Source organism: Montipora foliosa, chromosome 1 (genome assembly GCF_036669935.1).
Source record: "Montipora foliosa isolate CH-2021 chromosome 1, ASM3666993v2, whole genome shotgun sequence".
Classification (NCBI taxonomy): domain Eukaryota; kingdom Metazoa; phylum Cnidaria; class Anthozoa; order Scleractinia; family Acroporidae; genus Montipora; species Montipora foliosa.
The window spans coordinates 58621665-58644164 of record NC_090869.1 but is presented as its reverse complement, the minus strand read 5'-3'; the positions used below and the strand labels follow the sequence as shown (position 1 = coordinate 58644164).

Here is a 22500-nt window from a genome sequence, read left to right as displayed (position 1 = left end):
AAGTAATGTAGGTTTCCCTGCAAATGCTATTTTTTAAAGAGTTAAATTCAGCTGCCCAATTCTTGCTTCTAGAAGTAGGAGAGAGTATTTCGGTTCCCATGTGGATGCTTACCCTGCGAACATTTGGCTTCTCCTAGGCTACCCTAGATAGAAACTGCTGCGAACAACTGTTTGATTTGCAGCTGAACGCACGCGCAAGTGCTAAAACGAGTTACCAACTCGGTTCAAATTTCATTTATTCGTCCAGGCGGCTCAGCCAAAGAAAATAATGGTTGTTCCCAGTGATTTCTCTCTCGGGAACCGCAGGATAAACCAACTGCTTGAAGGGTAGTGCATGGTACCTTCGAGTTTTTAAAAATATTTTTAATACTGCATTCCGATAATCATTAAATGAGTGGTAGTATCCGATCCACTGTGTTATTATTATCATAATTTTACAATGTGAATGTTGTTTCTGTTGACAAGTGTTATTATCTACCATCAAACTATCAAAAATTGTGAACGATCTCCCTTTGCAAGCGTTTGACTAATTGAATGAATAAAAGTAAATGGAACAATAAATAACGAAGGAACTCTTAACTGCCGGACCGTTGCTATAGACCTCTGCAAGTAGTCCCTGAAACTGTACAGTTATCCTGTTTTTCAAAGTGCGTTCTATGTAACATTTCTTCGTCTGGTTCAACTCGCAACCATATTTGGTAAATCACGTGACCAAAATAGCAAATGCCTAAATAATGAGCGGGCTACCGTTTTTTTTTTTTCACAAATTTCTAACGCCACAGAATGGGAACATTCTAACAAAACCTGTGGCATGGATTTGAAAAAATATATATAATTTTCAAAAATTTATGACGTGATAAGGCCCACCGATGATACACTTTTCAAAATAGCAGTGCAAATAGAAATTCCATGTTACATGCAGTTTACGAACAATAATGGGACGGTTCCAATTCGTTAAAAAAAAAAGCATCTCCCTTTCGTTTCCAGGGCACGGCAGAGGACTGGGACTAATATCTTCAAAAATGTCTTTTTCTATGACAACTTTAGTATGAAGTTTTAAAATAAACTTCTTTTTATTATGTTTTCTGTAGCCTCTCTCTAGTATGAAGACAGATTTTCCAATTTTTTCGAATATTCTTGTTATATAATAAACTTAATCCTTTTCCTATGATGACTGTAGAGTGAAGTCTTGAAAAAAGGTTTTTTCAATGTTTTATGTACACTATCATCGGTATAAAGACAGTATGACAATCAAGAGTTTTTGGAGAGCTCGATTGGTAACATCGAGTTCGATAAGCAGCAATGCTTGGTAATCGAGCTCGATAACTAAGTGTTCGAAATCGAGCTCGATGTTGTCATTGTCGAGCTCGACATTTCGAGTGCGATTGTCACTCGAGTTCGACAGGTAACTCGAGCTCGAATACGGTAAATCGAGCTCGGTTGTCCAGGAACTAAAACTGATCCCTTCAAGGTTATACATTTGAATGGGTCGGATGTATTTTTTTCTTTAACTGAACCCCTTTCGTTTTGAATCAATTCAATCAGTTTATGTTTTTTCGACGATACCATCCCACTTCAAATCGATATCAACTATTTGTAAGTTCCTCTCAAACGTTTGCATCCGTTTAATGTGGCTTAGTTGTCGAGTTTATTGTTTGATTGAAATTATAGCTGTTGATTGCAGTAGGTTACGGTTGATCATTCTAAACGCCAGCGAGAACCTTCGTCTAGAAAGGCTCACTGAAAGGCATTTGGGAACTGATGCTGTGTCATGGTTGGCTATAAAAACGTCACTTTTGTCCACGTTGACCTGCTTTGAAGTCTACCCTTTCATTATTCACGTGGATTTTGTAAGTCTGCTCTCTATAAAATCAGAACACTTCTCAAGGCCACACAACATCTTTCAAAATGATGTGTTTGTTATTTCCAGTGAAAGAGTTTCGGAAATACTTTGAACAACGTTGCTGCTCCCCTCCCCCTCCCCCCCCCCCCCCTTTATAAGGCTTTATAAGCCTCTTTTTACGCAAACAACCTACAATATTCAGGTTGTGGAAACGCGAGTACCCTCTGTTTGACACAGTGTGACCCCCCCCCCCCCCCCACTCCTTTTAAAAATCCTGGCTATATCCTGGCTATGCCCATAGGGCTCTTGAAGGTTTATTATAATTTTACCATTTGAAACATGTTGTCTTTTTTTAATGCGGAATAACCTGATGTGGATGCATTAAGTCCTTCTGATCCCTTTCGCAGGCAAAAAGAATTTAGCATTCTTCCGCAGCGCTATATATTAGCCCCAAAGACCAAACAAACAAACAAACAAAGCAAAAAAAAGCCGATGAAGAAGACAAGGAGGAGAGCGATTGTAAGGAGCATTTTCCAGATTCAAGTCAAGTGGCGAGTTTAACAAGCAAGGGATGGGTTACTAGTCATTCGACGATGTTCAACCAAAAGTTGTGCTCCGGCCCCTGTTATTAGGGATCTTTAGCAATGACGATGGCAACGGCAACGAGAAAGTCATCTCAAAACATAAATTCGGGTTATTGTAATTACTTCGCGACTATTCCAAGCTTTTTAACATGACAATGGTGTGACAGTCCCTCAAAAATGAAACCGATATGACTCACGCTTAATTTAGGGGAGAAAATGAAAAGTTCTCTTCAAATGTTCAAACTTTGCTGACGGCAAAGAAATGGACAAAAATGAAAATGCACGTGCAAAGCGTGCAAAGCTATTGTTTTGGGGCTAGTTCTAAAACAGGGAACGCGCAATCGGAGAATGAGAACGGGGAACGGGGAATGTCTAAAATAAGGAATCTCTAAAAGGGGGAATTACTGTACTGAAGCAATCTCCTAAAGTGGCTACTGTTTTCAGTTTTAACTATTTGACAAAAAATATTCATTGGGTCTGAGCTAAATAATCTAGAGGATACTCCAATAAAGAAAATTGACGGCAGGCTTTTTTGCAGGTTACAGGTCACTCGTTACAGGTCCTTGTTTCAACTATACTAAAGCAACCCAAGCTTTCAAATTAGCTAACATTAGGCCTAAACATCATTTTTAGGCTTAACAAGGCCTAAAGTTAGCATTATTAAGGGTTTTGTAATGAGTGACCTGTGTCCTCCACAAAACCCTGCTTGGAAAGATATCAGTCGGTCAGTGTTGTCAGTCTCATAAGGAGGGGTATTATGCATGTTTAATGTGGTGACACTTTATTTGCATTAATTTTGCATGTAACATCAGTAGGTATTGAGCTTTTTTTCTATTTTTCTTCTCATCCTTTATTCATGTAGCTGCCACTTCAACAGGAACAACTTCATCTACATCCTCGTTTGCACCCCCAGGTACACCATCATCCACACCTGCAACCTCATCCACACCCCAAGTTACACAGTCATCCACATCTACATCTTCCTCTATACCCCTTGCCACACACTCATCCATATCATCACCCTCATCCACATCAGCATCCCTATCTGTACCACCAGCCACACAAGCATCCTCGTCATCTCCAGTCACTGTTGTTCTTCCCTCCACATCCACACCACAGGATTTAACCTCACTGCCAAGAAATGGAGGTAACTGCACATAGTTGCCCTACTATTTCCATGTAAATTAAGCTATTACTTGTTATAGAATGGAGTAGTTAAACGACTTTTTATTTTGATATTTTAATTTTTTCAATTAGATATTTGTTGGATATTTTCTTCCTTACAATATGTTAAAGTCTTTGAATTCCATTGTGCTGTTTTTTACAAATATAACAAAATTTTACTTGCCAGCAACCCCAATCAGTAGGGGAGAACCCCCTTCTCAGTGGTCGCTTCTTTGTTTATGCTACCTGTTACTTGTTGTTGATGATCATTGTTCCCATTAATGCTGTTAATTTTGTTATTGTTATAAAAAAGTACTGTTCCTATTCATTCTCCAACAAAAAAGTTGTTTCCAGGATTCCGCTGCTTTATCTGGGATTTTTGCTGTACCTACCGTGACCATTACAGATGTATAATGTTATCTCTCTAGGTGCTGTCCCCCCTCCTCCCCCCCAGGTTAATTTTTATTTTTTAACTTGTAGACTTTACTTTCTCCACTGTCTCTCACCTGACTAAACTTCAGTATTATTATTAATACGTGCACCCCTTTGTATTCACACACATGGGTAGCATTGAAAAGGACTTCTATGACAACTATGGTCACGCCTGTTGAAGACCCTAGACAACAAAATATCCTGACTTCAAATTTCTTTATATCAGAATAGCACTCTTTTATTTGTCAAAGTGATTAGAAGGTGAAAACAACTTTTGTTTCAGCTTCCACACGACAATATCTAACAGCCATGGCAAGTGCTGGTGGTGTGACATTTGGTATGCATTAGTGTAATCTTTATTGCTTATTTTGTATGTGTTTTATTACTGTTCTTTATGTTGTATGTGTGAATTTGTCATGCATGTCAGTCTCTCCCTTGTAATAAACATTAATCAAATGAAGTTTCATATCCACAGATGAGATCCCAGATTCAGACTTAAGTCAAGATGGTGAGTTGGGAAAACTAATATTGCAATAATTTATTGAAAGGTCAAGACTCTCTCCTTAACCTTGAACTACTTTAACCCAACATTCTTAGGTTTTACTCAAAGGTTGGTTTGCCTCTTTTGCCAGAGCCGGATCAACATATGTATACCAGCAGAACTTTATCAATATCATCTGACTCAGGGGATGATGACACTGAATGTAAGTAGTAAGTTTATCTTAAAAGCACTAGTTCTAGATTCGCTGCAGCTTCTAAGCATTAAGAAAAAATGTTGGAGGCCATGGCTGGCTTTGATGAAAAGTTATGTTTATGTTGACTTTAGTTTCCTCTTAGCATAACCTACTTATGCTTGCACCTGTGCTTGTGCTTGCGTCGCTTGTGAAAACCAGGCTTAAGAAAAAGGCTTATTGATCCAATATTCTATTTGAAAGTTAGATTGGGTTTTGGTACTAACTAATATTAACTTGCAACATTACCATTCAATAAAGCAATAGCACTGTCCAAACCCAAAGAAATACATGCAAAATACGTGATGAGTGATCGATATGTAGAAAATAAAAATAACTGTTTGTGAGCTAAACAGGTTATGTTTAAGCTTTTAAACTTTGTTCTTGTTGCACTTCCTTAACTTGCCTCATATCTTCTTTTGTGTAGCACTTAGGGGTGAAGCTCAAGAACGAAGTCTTTGTAAGTGCATTCAATTTATAGTCAGTTGTGTTCTTAAAGTGAAATGTAAGATGTTAACCTACTGACACCTCAAACACCCTAGGATATAGACAGAAGAAAATAAATCAAGTCTTTTCCAGGTGTCAATGGGTTGATAATGGTGTCCTTTAAGCAGCAACCAAAACAGAGAAAAAAAAAAATGAAATGAACAAACATAGTTAGTCAGCCATCAATTTTCTTCCCTATTATCTGTTATCATGGAATAGTAACAGGTGTATATTCCTGATGCATGGACCAAAAGAAAGTATAGGTTCTTTACTGAACACATTTACCTTGACATTTCAGACGGATATGTTAATGACGATTTTTCTATGGCAGGAGTTGTCACAGGTATGCTCAGTGATACCAGTAATTTGTGGCTTTTACCAACCAAAAGTCAACAAATAGCATTCAATTTACTGCTAATCTGCCTTCTTTTTTATACATCACCTTTGTGCAGATGAGAATGTTTTAAGTAGGACAACTGAAGTCCTAAAGTGCATTGAAGCCTTGGAAGAGGGAGGCGAAAACGCAACTCTTCCATTCCTAACAAATACATTTGAAGAGGTAAGTTGCAAATCACTGAATGCATAATAGCATTTTGAGATCTTAAGTTGATACTGTAACAGTGCATATGTCTTCTTTGGTTTTCCTCTTTTCTTTTTAGTTCACTTGGCAGGGTACAGAGGACATGATGATTATGGTGGCTGTGCTCTTGTCCTTTGACTGCCCTATTCCCAGCAAGAGAAAATTGGTTAGGTGGGAATTACTGATTCCTCTTATTGTGTTGCTATTTCATAAAATGTGGGTGATTAAGTGACTTATTTAGCTTAAATATTCATGAGACAAAAATTTAACTAGACACATGCAAAGAAAAGACTAAAACCCACAAAACACAATACTTGTAAATTAAAAACAACAAGCACATCAAAGTGGCTTATGCACATCTTTTAGTTTCTAACAATAAGGAACATGGGTTAAAAATATTATTACAGTGCAACGCACCTTACTGTGGCCACCGAACAAAGTTTTTTAAAAAATGGTCTGCCATTCAGGATGTGTGAATCTGACTGACAGTTAATGCCTCCTTGCAAAGTTCACACAGTTGTAAGTTAAGCACTGTTGCATGGGCTGTTGTTATGCAAGTTGTGCTGTAACCCCTGTAAGGGTGAGGTGTTGAAATTAATACATAAGTGTGAACACGTCACACACTAATGTAGCATTAAATCTATTTTAATTTACCTTAACTTTGTTTTATGTGCTTTCAGTCTGCTGAACAAGGTTTCAAGGAACTGTTACTTGTGGATAGCAGAACACAAGGGTGCAGAATCAGAGAAAGGTACACATTGCACCTCCAGGTTCAGTTTGTTATTGTTCTGTGAAAACAGACAGAGAAAGAAGTACCCTTTAATTAAAATGTTTCAGTTAATTAAAAAGGTTAAATCTCGTCTCATTTAATTTTTAAATTTCAGCAAAACTGAAATACGGCTTGAAAACTGCTCAATCTACCGTGCTTGTGCTGGCACCATGCCACAGCCGGAATATGCCACAATGCGTGGAAATATTTAATGGTTAGTAACTGATTTCATATTGAGGGCTATTGAATCTCGTCAAGTGAAGGAAATTTACAGAGAATCAAAACTTTGACTTCAGAAGGTGACAGACTTTTTCAGCCCTTCTATGATTACTCAAGACTGTTGAATGTAACTGTAGCAACTGAATCTGTGTCAATTACACATGAAATTTCAGAGGCCGACTTACAAGAGGAACGATTTGTTGAGTCCTTTACAATGGCACAAGACTTGAGCAATGCTGTAAAAGACGAACGGTAGGAGAATGATAAATAATCTGCTTTTGAGTCATAAAAGAAAAAAGTTACTGGAAGATATACAAAGTAAAGAACTTACAACTTACTAGACTAATAGTTTTCTCTTATAATAGGAAAAGGTTAGAAGAATGGAGGCAGGTTCGCAATGAACAAGATTTGCAATTCCAGGTATGCAAAATTAATCAATTACCGTTATCATTATTACTCCAGAAAAAACTCAAGAAGTTTGTTGCCGCATTAGTTAAATGTATTTCAAAACATTAAAAAATCTTGTTAATGTCTAAATTTAACTACTTTGAAGGTGGCATTGACAGCAGCACGCGAAACTTGCAGCACCACTAGCAGTAAGCACACACCCTTCTGGACAACAGCCAGCAGCAGCACAGCCAGCACTGCCAAATGCACCTCCACCATCACCAGCAACAGTGGTAAAGGAGAACTGAAATCTTTGGTAGGGCAACAATATTATACCCTAACTGCTTTCATAACATAAATATTCAGATTATTACTTATTGTTTATGACTTTGTCTAGCTGATGTGCTTACCTTTCTTTGTTCATAAACTCAAATTTTATTTAAAATGTAAAGTATACTATTTTAATACATGACGGCTTCTTCTGTCTTTTAAAAAGGTAATGTTTTTGCTTTGTAACAGATTAAGGGCTTCCGCAAAAGCAGAGTTTGTCCCGAACCAGATGACTGTTTGCAAAATGGTATTAAAATTGTTATCCGTTTTAATGGCGGAAAAAAGATGGCAAGGCTTTTTTCAAAAAAGGCCTTTTTTCAGGTAAACATGTATAATTGTACACAATGATAATAACATGGGAATGGTGGCAACCGCCATGGTGATGACACTTTCCTTTCTTACATGTTCTATTCTCTGTTCTATTCTCTCTTTGGTGTTTGTACCACTATTATTATTATTTCTGGCTACATTGAAAAGTATTATTATTATTATTATTATTATTATTATTATTATTGTTGTTATTGCTGTTATACAAAATAGAAACGTACACTTGATGAAATCATCGACATATGTTAATTATTATTTTTAAAATAGTTCTTATTTTTTTATTCATAAAAAAACAGGAAGTCTATGACTGGGCTGGTTCTCAGGATGATGTGCCTCTCCACTTCACATTACAGAGAGGTAAGGAAGTGGTGAGGCACTCTGATTCACTGGAACAGGATGAAGTCCTGGACTTAGCAGAAAGGGTAAGTGGCACTAAGATAGTCAGCGAAAGGGACTGGAACCAAAAGTGTTGCCATGGCTACGTGATACTCTGCAGCATTTTGCACCTTTCTCAAGGGTTATTACTCATGCCAAAGTTGAATAATCATCGCTGTTACAATTTCAGATATACATTGTTTTCTGTTTTTGTGATCCATCATCAAGCTGAACCACTGATGATGTCACCAATCTGGCAACTGGCTTAAAAGTACTTATGAGAGAAGATTAGATATCATCACAAAGGCAGCACTTTCTTCTCATGTACTGAAAGACCCCCAGTTTTGGTGTGGATGGAGTCCTGCATGGAGGCCCATTTTTCAACAAACTAAGCCAACGGGCCGGTGGTCAAAATTCAAGACTACTACATCATATAATTATGATAATTGTTTTTCAGTTTACAGTGTAACTAAAGTTATCAAATTCTTTGCTTTAATCACACTGAGTTACAATTACAACTATAATGATACCTGATGGTGATGGTTGTTTTTTTAATTTTATTTTAGAGTACTGAGGAAATGAGTCATTTGCTACAAACAACAGTAGGTGTTCAGTAACAATCTAAGAAAAGTTACAAGTCAGCTTCAAGGGTGTCTCTGTTTAAAATCTTAGTCACGTGCTGACGTTTTCAAAATTTCCCCAAAAGTTATCTACTGCAACAAGAGTCAAAGAGGAAAAGGTTGAAATGTAATGAATATTGAAGTGGTATTATGACGAAAATCGCATCTTTCCTATCTAAGCCATTTTGAAACATAAACAAGTAATCAAGTGGTCTATCTCAGCCAATTTGTATCAGAAATTTTGGATTTTTTCCAATAAGATTCCACTAAATGTTCTCCACAATATGAGCTTAACAGTTCTGTTACCATGGAATCATACTGGGTTCCAGACCTCCCCCATATTAAAAGCTTTTCTAGCCACCTTTGGTGTTCCATTTTGATATTTCCTAACAGCACTTCATTTCATATCTATGATCCAGCAAGCATATAAATATGTTAGCTCGAGTTTGTGGCCTTGTTTAACATTTTTCAAGCTGAAAATAAAAAACATATTGAAATCAAGTGGGTGGGGACTGAAAAAGAGTGAGTTGCCATTGGGAACATAATTTTTTATAGCCATAGGTGTGTTTCCTGTAGAAATATTAGACTACCAAGTTTCAATGGTCCGCGCTGCAAATTATTTGAGTGTATAACCTCATCAGTCATCTCATTTGCATATTTTACCCATTTTTCAAAATTAAATATCTCCGGAACTAATGAAGATGTTTGCAAACAGTAAATGGTGGTTTTGTTCTTTCATGGAATTCTATGCGATACACTCAAAAAGTGTAAAAATTTGATCATATTACCACTTTGACATTATGTTATTAATATAAATATTAATAATGAATTACAGAATATATCCACACTGGTTCTGTACAGGGTTAGGGTTTAGGAAAATACAGGATATGGCTCAATGCGAGAGAGATGCATACGTTCAAAGGAATGTAACCTTTTCGATAACTCGGTTCCTAATGGAACCAGGGCCTCTGCGACCAGGCTCTTTGTGAGCCTGGAGCTTTGTGACCAGGTTTTTAGGAATGTAACCTTTTTGATGACTCGGTTCCTAATCGAGCCAGGGCCTCTGTGTCTAGGCTCTTCGTGAGCCAGGACCTTTGTGACCAGGTTCTTAGGAAAGTAATTTTTTTGATGACTCGGTTCCTAATTGAGCCAGGGCCTCTGTGACCAGGCTCTGCGTGAGCCAGGAACTTTGTGACCAGGTTCTTAGGAATGTAACTTTTTTGATGACTCGGTTCCTAATTGAGCCAGGGCCTCTGTGACCAGGCTCTGTGTGAGCCGGGACCTTTGTGACCAGGTTCTTAGGAAAGTAACCTTTTCAACGACTCTGTTCCTAATGGAGCCAGGGCCTCTGCGACCAGGCTCTTCGTGAGCCAGGACCTTTGTGACCAGGTTCTTAGGAATGTAACCTTTTTGATGACTCGGTTCCTAATTGAGCCAGGGCCTCTGTGACCAGGCTCTGCGTGAGCCGGGACCTTTGTGACCAGGTTCTTAGGAATGTAACCTTTTCGATGACTCTGTTCCTAATGGAGCCAGGGCCTCTGCGACCAGGCTCTTCGTGAGCCAGGACCTTTGTGACCAGGTTCTTAGGAATGTAACCTTTTTGATGACTCGTTTCCTAATTGAGCCAGGACCTCTGTGACCAAGCTCTTCGTGAGCCAGGGCCTTTGTGACCAGGTTCTTACGAAGTGAGTGTAATGCTGAATGACTAACTCTTCATAGAAATCATTTAAATTACTTCACAACAATCAAGTCAATAATTGATAAGAGTGTTCAAAAAACCGTCCAAAATAAATTGCCATTCTGTATGAAATGCTATGCCACAACCCTGGCATATGTTCAGTGGTCAAAGTTTCATATAATTATCGTAACAACAAATACATAAAACATAAAAATTTTCCTTGAGAAGTGGTTTTGCATCACACAGTAAAAGTAATTATTTTCAATACTTTTCAAAACCAACTAGGCTACATATTCCTCATATCTTTTGAGGGAAGTATGCTACTTATTAAGTCTTGATGGCCCTATGAGTAGCATACTTCCCTCCACCTATGTTTCGTTGCAGGTGTCATTCAAGGGAAACTTTGAAAGTAACCGAGATGAAGAACTCTCCGAAACATTGCAAGGTAAGAACATCTCTAAGCTCTGCACAGACTTCCTAATATTTTTGATGGTGATAATTTTCCTTCATTCATAGAAACTTCCCCTAAATGTAAGCGTGTATTTTTTTTTTTTTGACATGCATGTCCTTAAGTGTCAGTCCTTTGTATATAGTTTAAGTATAATCACTGGGATACCCAATGTGATCCTGTTGCAGTACCATTGTTTTTTAAGGGACTGAAAATACCAGGTGAAATTTACCGTTGATCTCTTTTGAGGTCATCCTCAATGTTAGTAATCAACCATTTCGAAATATCCAAACTCCAACTGGACCCCATCTGGGCGATAATGTTTAATAAGACCTTTGAAAAGTTAATGGAGATGAAAATAACAATGTACTGTATTCCGATCTCTTTTATAAAAAAAAAATAGAAGAACAAAAGGCACACGGAGAGGTAGAAGGAAACGATGAGGATGATGATGAAAGCGACAAGGGTGACAACGAGAGGACCAGTGCAGAACAGAAAAGAAAAAGAAAGAGGAAATACACAAGAACATCCAAAAATCGGAGAAAAAACAAAAAAAATTAATAAATAAGTGCATTTGTTACATATATGGTTTGAGATAAGCTCAGACTAAGCTACAAGGGGGGTGTGTCACGAAATTCAGTGACTGGAAGAAAAACAAAAATCAAACAACTTAAAACATTGAGGGGAGATTCGAACAAAACAGCACAAACAAAAGTTCCGTAGCAAGTTGAAGTGAGTAATAATTGTTAACACTAAAGAAATTGGAAGCCTGCAATGTCGTGACACAGGCCCTTTAAATGCCCACCTTCAACCGACAGACATTGCGTGCCATGGAACAATATGCATATATGTCCTACCCAAGCCAAAATTACTGTGGTAAGCAATGTGAATTTCCATAACAAAAGCAAACGGTCGAAAAGTGTGTCGGTTGAAGGGTGGGCCTTGTATTTCTTTCTCTTATCAAGCATTGGCACTAAATGTAGAAGGGTACACTACGGTGTCCTCGGTCCAGTACTTATCCAAACATGATGTTATATTGGGAGAGGATTTAGCGCAGAGCCCTAATCCATGGAGCACCCATTTCAAAAAGGTTAGCTTTCAATTAGTGTTGTGATGGCCAATTACTTCATGTAAGCTAACCTTTTTAAAATGGGTGCTTAGACTTAAATACTGTTGAACAATGCTGTTTAAAATGGGTGTTAAGGCTTAAGTAAGCACTATTTGAGATGCTGCTTACATGTTGATCAACAGTACTCATTCGAAATAGTATTTTTAGGGTACTCCATTTGGGTACTCCATAGGGTACCTCTTGGATTAGGGCTCCGCATTTTGTCCTCTCCCTGTTACATTTCCTCGTTAACTAAAGTACCACGAAAAACAAATCTGTCCAATCATTTCCTGATTATTATTCTTTCACTTGACGAAATTTCGGCTTTCCTGCTATTGGTGATTGTGCGGAATTCAAGTTTGTTGACAGGTGTGTTAATGTGTCTTTATAGAAAGTCTCTACTTTTACGGCTCCATAACAAAAATCGACATGTTCACTTGGCTTGTATAAAGATTAAACGCAATATTTACCAGATTTACAGATGAACTAATTTCTGCAGTTGGGGACTAATTTGCTGCAGAGTTTTAAACTTTTGTTTTAAAGACTCTTGGAAAATATCAACAATATTCACATAGGGTTCCTTGGTCCGAGACTTATACTACTTATGACCCCAGAGAGCATCTCGCAAAGCAGATTAAGAAAACCTTCTATAAATAGAAAAGGTGTTTGCCTTAACTGAATATTTTCTAAATCTTGTTTCTAAATGTTTAACCCTTTCACTGCCGAGGGCTTCCCTACTGACGAGTAAAATCGTCTGGCATTAGACAGAGTAAAATCTATAAGTGTCAATTTGCATTCTTGGCGGTGAAAGGGTTAAGAACGGGTTACCTTTTTTTGTACGTCTATAATACCTACACGGCCTTATCATGAAATGGAGCTTGTGTTGGGGGACGGTACACTCAAAATAAAAGCAGATTCTATACTCACAACGACGTCGAATACGGCTGTAGCTGAGATATATCAAGGATAATAAAAAAGAAATAAATTTTCATGTGATACAGAAATTATCAGGATGCACAGGTTTTTTTTTTTGGCTGCTTACATGATTCGCGGACCAAGGACCAAATATGCGGACGAAGGGCTCGCTCTTATGTTCACCTTTTTCCCCTTCTATAGGATTAATATTAGTCGCTTGTTAGGAGCTCGACTTACATCATTCATGATTGTGCGCAAAGTCAACGTTTAAGTTGTGCGTAAAGGTTAGGCTGAAGGAAAATTAAATGATAAGCGGAATAAATAACATACCGTAATTTTAAAGCACGTCGACAATATGAATAAAGTTGTAAACTCACCCATTTCATAAATTTTTGCCTCTTTTGTACATCGTGTTGATGCCACGACAAGGATTAACCGGTTTGGCTAAAAGTACCTTTTTAAGCCCTTTTTGAGCCCACGGTGCACCAAACTCATAAGAGACCGTGTTGTCACTTCGTAGCATGTTCATGTGTGCCTTATTATAGTGTCACTTGCAGCAACTGCCAACAGGAAGAGAAAGTCCTGTAAGGTTTCCACCCTTGTGCGCAAACCAGGAGCCTTCGTTCCCAGATCTCGCCACCAAATTTTAAGGACTACCCGAAGACAAAGCCTTGGCTGTGGTCGTATGGTCTCCTTGATATTTTATCGCCTTTCAAGGACCTGCTTATATGGTCTCTGTTACCCGAGATAGCCCTACTCCCGAGACAACTTTTCCCGAGACAACTTTTCCGTGTGAAGGGGTAGTTTGTCCGTGTGTCTATTTGAGAATTGCGAGACAAAGTTGACCCTACTTAATTATGCATATATTTAAAGGCGCATCTTCAAAAAATGCGTATCATCATTTGCCTTTGTTTCTCTCTAGTTCGTCTTTATTAAGTGTAGTTGCGTTTTCACATTCAGCAAATGGACTGACAATCTTAACGCAGCAGTAATATGTAGTTTAAATAAATGGCTGTTTTTGAATCGAGAGTTTCCGTTGACAGCGGTGAGAAATTTGGCGGGAAAGAACTTTCCTTTCGAAAGTATACGCTAAAAACATGTATAAGCTCCCAAATTGTTGCTTCTCTGATTTTTATTTTATGCGTGCGCATTTAGGATTTTGCTGTGTCATCTCGGGTGGTCGAGACAACTCACCTCTCCGAGTTGTCTCAACCACCTCATGTAAACAGTTGATAGAACTTTTTCAACAAATGAGTGGAAAAATGTCTCGCCAAGGGTAACTCGGGGGGAGGGTTGTACCATATCAACAGGCCCTAAGTATTGCCCTTTTTCTTTGGTTTCACGAGGTTTTTATCTTTTTGTATCATTTAATTTGCAATTGCTCTGTTCTCGGATATTGTGATGCATAATAAATAGGCTGTTACGAAATTGATTCAAATGAAAAAAAATTTTTTGTGGCATAAATAAGTGATTCAAATAACTGCAAGCAATACTTTCACTCACGAACTCATAATAAGGGCAAATTAATCCTTTTTCTATGATAACCGTAGAGGAGTGGGACTTGTTGCGCAACCGTTGTCTTTTTGTAATAAAGAGCCATTCCCCTTATCATGATAAAACTAAACAAAATTTTTGGTCCGCAACCGGGGGAACTTGTTCTTTTTTGTCCAATGGTCCGGATCCTTTGGTGGGGGGGGGGGGGGGGGGTTGGGGGTTGTGCTTTCAACCCTTCATATGGGGTTAAAAGGAACGTTATGAATTTTTTAAAACGTCTTCCAAAATTTCTTTCTCTATAACAACTTTAGAAAAAAAGATTAATATAAAGTTTTTTTTTTCTGTAGACTCTCTCCATTATGACGACAGATTTTTAAAGTGGTACTATGACGAAAATCGCATCTTTCTTAAATATCTCCGGAAGTAATGAAGATATTTGCAAACGATAAGTGGCGTTTTTGTTCTTTCATGGAATTCTATGAGATACACTCAAAAAATCAAGGGGTAAAAATTTGATCATCGTACCACTTTAAAATTGTTTTCGAGAATTCTTGTTACATAATAAAGTTAATCCTTTTTCTATGACAACTGTAGAGTCACGTATTGAAATAAGGTATTTTCTGTAGTCTCTCTTCGGTATAACTTTGGAGAGCAAGTAATCGAATCGAGCTCGATAAGCAGCAATGCTTGGTAATCGAGCTCGAGAACTGAGTGTTTGAAATCGAGCTCGATGTTGTCATTGTCGAGCTCGACATTTCGAGTGCGACTGTCACTCGAGTTCGACAGGTAACTCGAGCTCGAATACGGTAAATCGAGCTCGGTTGTCCAGGAACTAAAACTGATCCTGAAGAAAACGATTCCAAACCGTTGTTCTTTTGAAGAAAAATTAACACAGAATATGGTCAATATATCTCAACTGTTTACAAAGAGGCTGAGAGGCGCAAGAGGATTAAAAAACGAAGAAAAAAAAAAACAACAACAAAAGCTACAAACTTCCGCAATATCTCTGTTTGAAATCCGCCATTTCAAACAGCAATAAGAAAAAGCTTCGTTAATATTTCCAGTGCTGCGACACAGTCGACTAAAGGTTTTTCCTAACAATCGCGGAAAGAACGGATGTCGCGGGTTTTGAGGGAAATTTAATATTTTAATTTAATTCTTCCCTATAGAACTGTAAGTATATGATATCAGTATATTATGTTTATATTACATATTTACAGTTTTCTAAAGGAGAATCAAATTAGATATCAGTTTAAGTTTCCCCAAAATCATCGAATCCGACATTTTCTTATTACGTCAAAACCTCCAAACGACTGTCTCGGAGCACTGGAAGTATAACCGAAGCTTTCTCCTAGTAATGTGGATTTCGCGATTCTAGATTTAATTTTCACCAAGACAACAACGATTTTTTAATTTTATGTTGAATTGCAACTAGCACGCTTAATTCTAAAAGTTTTGCAACTGTGATTTGACAGAAAGGCATTATTGTTTTCAAAAATTCAATGGCTCAATAAATTTTGCAGCAAAATAACTTATTCTGTTTGTTCATGAAGTGCACGATAAAGGTTCTGAAGAGTTTCCATTTCCTTTGTCGCCAGGATACAGTGCAAAAAGGATAAAATAACATGTATTTAATTATCAGTTATATCATAGCTCGGGTACCCCCTTCGCTGGAAGGAACAACATTAAAGTGAACACTAACTCTGCAGGAGAAGGTGGAGGATGATAATAATCCACGCCACATTTCAACCTGAATATATTTTTTACATTTGCGCGTTTCTTTTAAGTAGTTGACACTTCGGTTAGTACCCATTTTCCAATTCAACTTTTAAGTATTCAACTATCTACATTGCATTATGAGTATTATAGGAAATAACTAAGCTCGTTTCCTGGAATCGATATCAAGCGATCGCATAACACCGTAATTTGCGAGAGGGCGCGCATGCAGTACGAGCTAAAGAGCGTCTTTTACTGTTACGGACCAAGCAAACCCTTCGATAGATTAATACCCAACTCAAGCAAATTGAGATGATCGGAAGCAAGAGTCATAGAAGTTAAGAGTCACTTTGAGGAAAAAACCTGAGCTCGTGGTGTACAGCCCAAAAATGAAGAGACAGCTCTTTTGAATTCTGGGATTCTATAGGCATAGAAAATGGGATTGACTAGTGAATTGGCATAAGCTAAAGAAAGCGAAAAGAAACTCAAATGAATTGTTTGACTGGAAAGGCCATAATAAGTTAGTTTGGAGAATACGAAGATAAAAGAAACAGTGTACGGCAGCACCAACGCTAAAGATACAGCTGTCACTATGAACAGTGTTTTAGTCAGTTTTCTTTCTCGACTCACTGCGCCATTGTGGTGAGGATGAGTTCCACAGTACATTTTGGCCACGATCGACATATAAGAAATGACGATAATAGAAAAGCAACAAGCGAATAATGACAAATATTGGTAAAATTCACGGCCTAATGTAAAGAGCACATATAAGTACATGAAAGCGGAGTTTAGCACAGCGGTAAGCCAAACGAACCCAACAGATGCTCCAAATATCCATTTTGTGAGGAGACGATGCTTAAATGGGCGAAACGTGGCGTGCATCCGCTCCAAAGAAATAACGGCAAGGTTTGTCACCGAAGCTGCTGGAAAGAGCAAAAGGACAGCCAGTAAAATACTGTCCCCGGCTGGCGACAAATAGTACTCCCATAGGCTGAATTTACGACCTATATTAAACACGTCTATGCTCAGCGTGATCACCCCTACACATATGTCTGCAACTGCCAGGCTGATCACCAGGTACATACTAGGCTTGCGAAGACGGGGCTCTTTGAGGTAAACAATGACTGCAAGGGAATTGACCGTTAGTATGGCAATACCTACAGTACAAAGCACTATAAGCCAAGCAATGCACTCCGATGGAGAAAACGTGAGGGTCGTTAATCGTCCTTCAATCAATGTTTCATTTTGCTTATCCAAGGAATCATTAGCCATCTTATCCATCCACCTAGAGAGAACGAGAGCACAAGAAAGTCTCAGAGGTTTTATAGAAATCTTAATTAAGTAAGCAAGAACGACGGCATCGGATACGAGAACGTGAACTACAATTTACTTGTGCGCTGTTGTGATCGTTTTGCCGTTTATCCAAGTCGTTCAGCATGGAAAGGATGTGCCAACTTCTCCAGGAAAAAATGTTATGAACAGTGTGGATTTGTGGAGAAAAAATTGTAAATTTATTTTCGAAGGCTTGTGTCCTTCAGATTGCCTTTTTTTTTTAATTTAAAGTCATTGTTGTCAAGACGAGAATGGCAGATAAACGTGTAAGGCAAGCAGAGGCATTTTTTCGCATATGAAAGCCATTATTTTGTGGGGTTTTGGTTGTCACCTGAAACAGTGAGCACAATTAATTTGCTTTGATCATTCCATTTTTTCCTGTTTGTGATACGTCCTATAATTTTCGGACTGTAACTTTATTCTCCCAGTAATGACGACGTTAATCATTCATTAATAAAAAAAAAATGGATAAATGACGGCCCACCACGCCAAGAAGGAGTTCTCAAACAATGTTGCTAAGACGGAGAGAAATTTATTGCCCAAAGGAAATAAATGGATTTACCCTGAATGTCACATGCTTGATTAGTTATTTCCCATATGTTGCAGTTTGGGCATTCCTGTCATCCGGGAATTTCTCTACATCTTTGGCCATATGCGCAAGCTAGGCTGAGGCTGATTCAAGGGAGGCAAGTTCAAACAAATGTTGAATTCGACTGTGTTAAGGTATGGATAGCCTGTGTACAGCCGTCCGCTCTCCGAAAAAAAAAAATCGGAGAGGAGCGACGCTCCTCTCACAGGCTAGGTATGGAGAGTTCCGTAGACTTCGATGGGAACCTGGGTAAACGACCAAGCTCACCAGAAGTTCATTTAGCTCGCTCGTTAGCCGTGTGTTCGATTTTTCCCATGGATCCATTTTTGCTCCTTAGTTTTTTCCAAGTAGTTTGCATATTTTAAAGAATATTTACGCATCGGCCTTTAAGCCTCATTGCATCAAATTGTCTTCGATTATCATATTTCTCATGTCAGCCTTTAGTTACCCATAAGCTGTTAAATGTTCCTTTCTCAACACTTCCATCCTGTGTTACGTTAGCCGTGTGCTCGATTTTTCCCATGGATCCATTTTTGCTAATTAGTTTTTTGCAAGTAGTTTGCATATTTTAAAGAATATTTCCGCATCGGCCTTTAAGCCTCATTGCATCAAATTCTCTTCGATCATATTTCTTCATGTCAGCCTTTAGTTACCCATAAGCTGTTAAATGTCCCTTTCTCAACACTTCCTAGCTGGAAGACTTGCCAGCGAAATATTTGCTCTTGGAAAAAGTTCGCTGACTGCTTCATATTCTGTGCCAAAAATAACCTTACCTTGATTTATCATACCACTGGAACTGCTGCGTTGTAGAAAAAGGGTCCAGCCCCCAAAACTGATTCACGGTTTGAAGTAAAGAAAATTCTGGTTATCATGAATCAATTGTTATCGCTGTGAGATAATAAAAGTTAAGAGATAACTAAAATTAGTAGTTAACTGACAATTGGCCAAAAAAATAGTAGTTAACTGACAGTTAGCCGAAAAATTAGTAGTTAACTGACAATTGGGTACCCACATTAGCACCCTCTGTGTTACGTTAGCCGTGTGCTCGATTTTTCCCATGGATCCATTTTTGCTCATTAGTGTTTTCCACGTAGTTTGCATATTTTAAAGAATATTTCCGCATCGGCCTTCAAGCCTCATTGCATCAAATTCTCTTCGATCATTATATTTCTTCATGTCAGCCTTTAGTTACCCATAAGCTGTTAAATGTTCCTTTCTCAACACATCCTAGCTGGAAGACTTGCCAGCGAAATATTTGCTCTTGGAAAAAGTTCGCTGTCTGCCTCATATTATGTGCCAAAATTAAATAACCTTTCGAAAAGGCAAGAGATACTACGACTAAAAGAAAACCGTCCATACCTTGATTTATTGTAGCACTGGAACTGCTGCGTTGTAGAAAAATGGGAAAAGGGAAACGTGCAGGCAAAATGTGAAAGAAATGAACTGAACCAAAAAGCAGACTAGGACTCATGAGAAGTGAATGCAGCATCTGCAGCAGAAAACTTCCTCATCGTCCACTATAGACCTCTTTCATAATGGCGGCCAAATAAATTATTTTTTTGTTTTAATGCTAATAAGCCCTACTAACCTCACTACGACGAGCAAATTTCAAAAGAATATTTGTTTTAAAACGAGAGCAGTAGGTCTGATTAACATAAATACAAAAGAATGTAAAGTTGGTCGCCATTTATGAAAGTGGTCTATTCCGGTCACGACAATTCAGTGCGACTTACGTGAGATGACTTTTTGCGCTGTTCTTCTTGTTGTATCATCAGTGGGCCTCATATCGTCCCGACGCGAGGTACACAATATGTGTTATATATTTCCTTAAGTTTGGCCCATACCAAAACCGCTGAGAAAAATAACTTGCTTCGAAGGCACCCGATTCGCACGGGGAGTGTCGGGTATCACCCCACAAAATGATACACAAATTACCGGGCATCACCCGTTGTAGTACGTACTATAGTACGCTGCTTATAGTGCTTACTGCTGTATAGTGCGCACTACAGTATGTACACAGTACGAACTATTTCGGCTTGATAGCACGGTTTTCTCATTATTCGCTTTTAGTATATCAACTGCATGCAATTCCTTCGTAATCCATCGTCGAATGGTGCAAGGGCTAGGGGAATTTTTGTTTTCTTACTTCTAAAGCTGAGCTAATGGACGGTATTAAGTGTTTAGTTTTGCTCTAATATTTTCTTTCGTGCTGAGACAGTCGATCTCGGCCTTTTAACTCAACTCTGTCTACTGCCTTGTAAATTATTATCGTACGAAGTTCATTTGTCGCAGGCGTAATAAACCGTACACCGATTTCAAGTGAGGTATCATCATGATGAGAACACTTCTTCAAGCAAGAGAGATTCGCGGCAGCCAAGCAACGATCGATGAATTCGATGAAAATGAACACGAGGGTCGTAGAGATGCTCACGTAGTTACAAGTAAAGATTCTGATGATGGTGGCGATGAACCAAGAGCACCTGCAACTCGTCAGTATCAGAGGCTGCAAGGAGTGGAAGTTATGCCAATGGTCGAGCTAGAACGAGGGTTTGTTTTGTTCAAGCAACGGGTGTCATTTTTGTGAAACCGATCAACTTCAGGGCAAATGCTATTTTGCAAATCTTGCGTCATGTTGACGCATAGTAAAGTTAACATATTTTCGTGTCGAAAATGGTACTCATAACTTTTATCAAAGCTTTACATGGTTCACAATAATATCGGTATGTATTGTTCTTTTTGATCCAGATTGATTGACTGATGGCACCATCTACATGTACGTCATTCTTGCAATAATATTGAGGTCAATAATGATTATACTATAATTAACAATAATTGTTCACTGACACTGAGGTGAATAATTGTTGTAGTGATAACCACACCAGCTGAATAAAAAGTGAACCCAAAAACTCCATTGTTTTTTGTAAATTATGTGGTTGGAAATTTTAAATTTTGCATGCCAGAATCCATTTGTTTTCACTTCAGCTACTCAGGGTTAAATAGTACTTGGCTAGTCACCTCCGAGTTAGGCAATCAGCGCATGTGGAGAGCACTATTCAGTTTTGTGGTATATACTAATTAACAAGCCGAATCAGAGGTGGCTAGTGGTGGATATTACCTTGCTGGTAAATATCAACCACTAGCCACCAACTCTACAGGTAAATAGTTGTTAAATTACTTTATACTAAAACAGTGAGATAATATAACACGAAAAGATGATTAAAACTAATAATTTATTATTATTTATTCCTGCAACAATAACAATCTTTTTGGGGGCAAATCCTGGGCCAGTTACTCAGAGATGAATAGCAAAGCCTATTCTTTGTTTGAGTAACCAATCAGAGCATGCCTTCAATGCTTTCCACTGTTTTAGTATATACTAATACAGAATATTAATTGGGCAAATGTATTCAACTCCAATTATTGGAGTACAAGAAAACAAACAGGAGCATGAGAATCATTGTGTGATGCATTAAACCAACCAGAAAAGTTATGAGTACCAAATTAAAGAATATACTCTTTTTCTTTTTTCATAAGAACGTCTAATTTTAGAGCTGAGGCTGAATGTTGTTATAAATTTTAGCATTGTGAGGCTGAAAACGTTCTTAAGATGTTCTTAAATTTACGTGGTGTAGTTCTTCAAGAAATCAATGCAGACAATTGACCAGGAAACCTATCAAAGTGCTTGCTTTGATGGTGTTGAAGTTTAATACTTTGTAACAGTAATTTATAAATGAGAACTGCTGACATTATTATAAACTGAGATGTGTATCGTGCAATAAGAAAACAATCATTATGTCATACAAAATATGCCCTTAAGTATTTGGGTTAATTTAAATTTCTTTACCATTATTTTATGCTTTCATTAGAACATATGCGCTCCGTTTTCTTCTCAGAGGGTGGAGCCTTCCACAGTCTGACAGAAGAGTTACAGATCCCAAACTTGCCTGGCGGGTAGAGTTTTGGATTGTGCACTACAACCTTTTTGGGTCGGGGAGAACCACAGCTGTTTCTGGGGGGAGCTATGGGCAAAAAAACACCTTTTTTCAAGACTGTACAGCCTTCCCACTTCATTGTTCATCTTCCTTGGCGGGCTCAGGGGGAAGGGGTGGACTTCCCTGGAGGTGCCAGAGGCAAACCCAGGATACCATGGGATGGCTCGTCTAATTGTGCATCTTCCTGGTCGGGTCATAAGGGGCAGCTCAAATCTAGAGGAAGAAAGAGCACCAAAACATCTCTTGCTATAGAGTGAAGGGCCTTCACTGGAACAGGAGCCCATTACCCAGAGCATCCATCTTCCATATTAACCCTCTGAGTCAACCTTTTCCTGTATCTTTCCACTTTTACAAGCACCTCGCAGGGGGGCTTCAGTGGGC

The 22500-nt window shown here is 38.3% G+C and overlaps 2 protein-coding genes and 1 long non-coding RNA gene across 3 annotated transcripts; 1 reads left to right on the top strand and 2 right to left on the bottom strand.

The window, feature by feature from the left end:
- Positions 1-5411: 5411 nt before the first annotated feature.
- On the bottom strand, positions 5412-13604 carry LOC138002719 (uncharacterized). The gene is made up of 4 exons (XR_011123341.1): positions 13374-13604; positions 6994-7044; positions 6475-6608; positions 5412-5963 (listed from the first exon to the last, which is right to left on the bottom strand). It is a non-coding gene; the product is annotated as an uncharacterized lncRNA (long non-coding RNA).
- Positions 6618-13117, top strand: LOC138002710 (uncharacterized). The gene is made up of 9 exons (XM_068848700.1): positions 6618-6888; positions 6982-7060; positions 7174-7228; positions 7362-7511; positions 7715-7846; positions 8149-8274; positions 8794-8829; positions 10910-10970; positions 11377-13117. Exons 2-9 carry the CDS (start codon positions 7023-7025, stop codon positions 11532-11534), a joined length of 756 nt encoding a protein of 251 aa, XP_068704801.1. The 5' UTR covers positions 6618-6888; positions 6982-7022; the 3' UTR covers positions 11535-13117.
- A 1168-nt stretch (positions 13605-14772) lies between the features above and the next one.
- On the bottom strand, positions 14773-19844 carry LOC137979496 (adenosine receptor A3-like). Its single transcript, XM_068826761.1, has 3 exons — positions 19487-19844; positions 18901-19015; positions 14773-17491 (listed from the first exon to the last, which is right to left on the bottom strand). Exon 3 carries the CDS (start codon positions 17485-17487, stop codon positions 16552-16554), a length of 936 nt encoding a protein of 311 aa, XP_068682862.1. The 5' UTR covers positions 17488-17491; positions 18901-19015; positions 19487-19844; the 3' UTR covers positions 14773-16551.
- Between the last annotated feature and the right edge of the window lie 2656 nt (positions 19845-22500).

Coding starts and splice junctions, on each gene's coding strand:
- LOC138002710 (XM_068848700.1), top strand. CDS start 7,023: ATGGCACAAGACTTGAGCAATGCTGTAAAAGACGAACG. Junction 7,229..7,361: donor AACAAGATTTGCAATTCCAG/GTATGCAAAATT, acceptor ACTACTTTGAAG/GTGGCATTGACAGCAGCACG. Junction 8,275..8,793: donor TCCTGGACTTAGCAGAAAGG/GTAAGTGGCACT, acceptor ATTTTATTTTAG/AGTACTGAGGAAATGAGTCA.
- LOC137979496 (XM_068826761.1), bottom strand. CDS start 17,487: ATGGATAAGATGGCTAATGATTCCTTGGATAAGCAAAATGAAACATTG.